The sequence below is a fragment of the Callithrix jacchus genome, chromosome 13 (genome assembly GCF_049354715.1).
Source record: "Callithrix jacchus isolate 240 chromosome 13, calJac240_pri, whole genome shotgun sequence".
Taxonomy (NCBI): Eukaryota; Metazoa; Chordata; class Mammalia; order Primates; family Cebidae; genus Callithrix; species Callithrix jacchus.
Window position 1 is genome coordinate 63,433,815 of NC_133514.1, and position 3,856 is coordinate 63,437,670.

At 45.3% G+C, this 3,856-nt stretch overlaps 1 protein-coding gene across 1 annotated transcript; it reads right to left on the reverse strand.

Annotated features, from left to right (window-relative positions):
• Positions 1-2,896: 2,896 nt before the first annotated feature.
• Positions 2,897-3,646, reverse strand: CETN1 (centrin 1). The gene has a single exon (XM_008979579.5). The coding sequence runs from the start codon at positions 3,581-3,583 to the stop codon at positions 3,065-3,067; it is 519 nt and encodes a 172-aa protein (XP_008977827.1). The 5' UTR covers positions 3,584-3,646; the 3' UTR covers positions 2,897-3,064.
• Positions 3,647-3,856: the final 210 nt, after the last annotated feature.

Consider the following 3,856-nt stretch of genomic DNA (forward strand, 5'->3'; position numbering starts at 1 on the left):
CAGTTTGGAACACCTTGGGACCAGGCATCCCAGGTCCTGCATTCACCATGGGACCAGCTGATGCCTTTGTTGTGACTTGGTACAGCCCAGCCTCTCTCTGCCCAGTCCTGGTTTCTTCCCTCCTCCACCTGGGTGGTCCAAAAAGCACATTTGAATTAATTTTCTGCATACAAATCTCAGACTGCTTACTACAGAAACCAACCTGCAACAATCTCAAGAGTTGGACCTATCCCTTTCTGTGTCATTGAAAACTTTAAGATATACTTGAGAAAAAAAAATTCCCTTTAATGTCCTCTGCTTACATGGAGCATTAGCTTTCTTGATAATATATTAATACTTCATTACTGTTGTATTTTCATCCTTAGCCCTGTGCTCTGCTTTTCATCTATTAGGTAGATGATTAGAAAGCAAGGTCTCTTCCATGAGGTTCCTACACACTGCATGGGTTTCTTTAACATGAGTCCTGCTTTTCCTTTATTGGGACCATTTGTGATAGCCCCTTGAAAATTACATTTTTAGTTCTTCCCAATCTGTTTTTGTTTGTTTGTTTTGTTTTGTTTTGAAACAGAGTCATGCTCTGTCATCCAGGCTGGAGTATAATGGCATGACTTTGACTCACTGCAACCTCCCCTTACCAGATTCAAGCAATTGTCCTGCCTCATCCACCCGAGTAGCTGGGATTACAGGCACATGCCACCACACCTGGCTAATTTTTGTAATTTTAGTAGAGACAGGGTTTCTATGTAGCCCAGGCTGGTCTTGAACTCCTGACCTTAAGTGATCCAGGTGCCTCAGCCTCCCAAAGTGCTGAGATTACAGGTGTGAGCCACCATGCTCAGCCAGTTCTTCCCAATATTTATAGCTGTGTTTCCTCATCTGCAAATAGGTGTCTGTACATTTCCTTTGAATTTTTCATGTTCTACTTTTATAAAGACTAAGAGACATTGCTGACCAGCCAAAGTATGATTAACTTCTCTTAAAACTCAAATGCCAGTTTAGGCTTCTTCCAGTAGACCCTCCTCCCCTTTTCCCCATATTCTCTCAAGTATGAGCTGGTTGAGAAGCAGGAGAATGCACTATTCAGTGCATTGAGAGGTTCTTCCCTGGCAGGGAGTGGGATTCAGAAATATTCTGGAGCTCCCTTTCCTTGCTTGGAGTGAATCTTGCCCTCAGGCCACCCCTGTAAGGCTATGCATGGTGTGTGGCCAGCCCAATCGCTGGGCTTCAGCCTGGGTTCCTGGTTTTCTCTTCTATCATCTGCTGGGCCAGGAGCCAAGACTAAGCCCAGTCCAGTTGGCTGAGACTCTGCTTCTCCTAGTTTCTGCCAACTTTGTTGCTGGTATTTCTACTTTAATTTATACGTTGATACTTGGGCCAAGACTCTGGTCAACAGGATACCAGGAACTCTTGCTTCCCAGAATGCCCCCTCCTCCCCCTGCCCTCACATCAGGCCCTTCATACTGATGCTGGCCCAAATTGCACCTGTTTCCACCCTGACTGCACCTGAGTCCACACTAAGACCTGGGACCTGAACCGTTAGCATCTTGCAGCCTGGGTGAGTTTCCCTGCCCTGTACTGGGCACCTCAGCAAAATCCTCACAGTGAATGCTTCCATACCCGTCACTTCAGCTAGTGCAGCTGCTTTGACAAATTAGTCCCTGTTAATGAGAATGAAGCCCAGTGTAGTTTGTTCCTCTGATTAGATCCACAGCCTCTGAAGGGTAAAATTGCTGGCAAAGCAAGTGAAAATGTTACCAGATTTTGAGCATTTATCTTAATGGGGCTTTGTATGAGGATTTAATTTAGGTTTAGTTGTGACCAGAATATCCTGCCTCTGTTTTGTTCCCTGTTATTAAAACAGTATTCAAAGCCTCCATCTCAGCAGATGGATTTGTTATTTTCCCACAATTACATTTTCAAAACTTTAACTTCAGATTTGTTGATATTCAAAACGATATCTTACTCCAAAGCAAGAAAGACTTAATTTATGACAGAAAACAATTAGTATTAACACATAAACAAACCATAGTGGAACAGTTCACTGGGATTTGTAAAATAGAGCACCACCTACATGCCAGACACTCTGACATCAACTATATGTCAGAGAGGCTAAATGTCAAGTACCAAGAACCAAGCTGTCCTAAGAATGAGCAGGGAGATAGTGGCTCATCATCAAGCAGTAATAAGATGACTAAGGTCATAATAGACTAATAACTAAGATATTCGTTGATCTTTCCAAGTACTATAAGTAGCTTAAAATGTTATATTAAGATACTTGTTACAATATCTTAAACTGAGATCTCACATTTTTAAATGCTTACTCAAAATCATGTGTCAGCATAACTTCTTCAGCAAGTTATACATTGCTTGGGCCAATATTAGCTTTTGTTTTTATCCTGTAGCCCTGGTATACATACTGGCCTTAGATAAACCCACAGTGGACAATTTACACACAAAAGAAGAATCATTTACCTGTATGAAGCCAGTGAATAGTCTAAATTGCACAACTTACTACCACCCGAGGCAAGCCTATCCTTTATAAGATTATCTGTCCTGAGCTCAGTCAGTTTGTAAGGGGCTACCTTGTTTTCCTTCAAACTGGTATTCAGCTAAGTGGACAGGCTAGGCAAATCCACTGGCAGATTTCTTCTCATTATGCTGGAACAATTACTGGAATTTAAGGAATGATATATGAAGCAAGATAATTTAAGACCACCAAAGAAGTGACAAGGGAACCACATTTTTGTGTGTCCGGAAGCTGTCCTGCCTCCAGCTCAACGGATGTCTCTGCAAGTTCAGCGCAGGGCAAATGGAGGGAACACTCCAACTTCAGGGGCCTTTGCTTAACCTCATGTGCTCCAGGTTGGCTCTTGAGAATTAAAAACCAAAACCCACGTTACAAGCATCTTTCAAATTCTATTAATTGAGCTAGAGATATGGAAATAGATCTAGACAAAATTATGGGGGTGGGGTGGGGTGAAGAGAGGACAGGAAGCCGCTGTCCTATAAGGTTTCACAAAATGGAAGCGGGGAACCCAAAGTCACTTTAGCTTCTGAACCGACTTCAGTAAAGGTTGGTCTTCCTCATGATCCGAAGGAACTCCTCCTCGTTCACTTCGCCGTCCCCGTCCCGATCAGCTTCGTCGATCATCTCCTGCAGCTCCTCGTCCGTGAGGTTTTCCCCCAGCTCGTTGGCCACACGCTTCAGGTTTTTGAACGAGATCTTCCCAGTCTCATCGTCATCAAAGAGCCTGAAGGCCTTCAGGATTTCTTCTTTGGTGTCCTTCTCGGACATCTTCTGAGTCATCACGGCCAGGAAGTCATTGAAGCTGATCTTCCCCGTGCCCTCCTTGTCCACCTCGGAGATCATCTTCTTCATCTCTTCCTTCCTGGGTTCGAAGCCCAGCGCTCTCATGGCCACCTTCAGCTCCTTCACATCGATGGTCCCGCTTCCGTCGACGTCAAAGAGGTCAAACGCTTCTCTAATTTCTTGCTTCTGATCTTCAGTGAGCTCGGGCTTAGGCACCACCTTTCTCTTCTGGCTGGTGGCAGCGGCGCTGGACTTCTTAAAGCTGGAAGCCATCCTCAAGCCGCGGCTGTGACCCCAACGGCGACGCCCTGTGCTCGCGCCCCGGCGCCCCCAACTGGCGCTGCGCGGGGCCTTGGCCTCACCCACCTCCACATCTGCAAGATCTTGTTTACGCGAGAACCCACAGTTTCCTCGGGTTATTACCCGTTTTTCACGCTGACGCCTGAGCAGGCAAGAACAGCCTGTAGCCACAGTTGTCTTCTGTAGTTCACTGGCGCTGGCAGTTCTTTCCAAGCTATTTGCTAGCATCCATTAAGACCGCAGTTT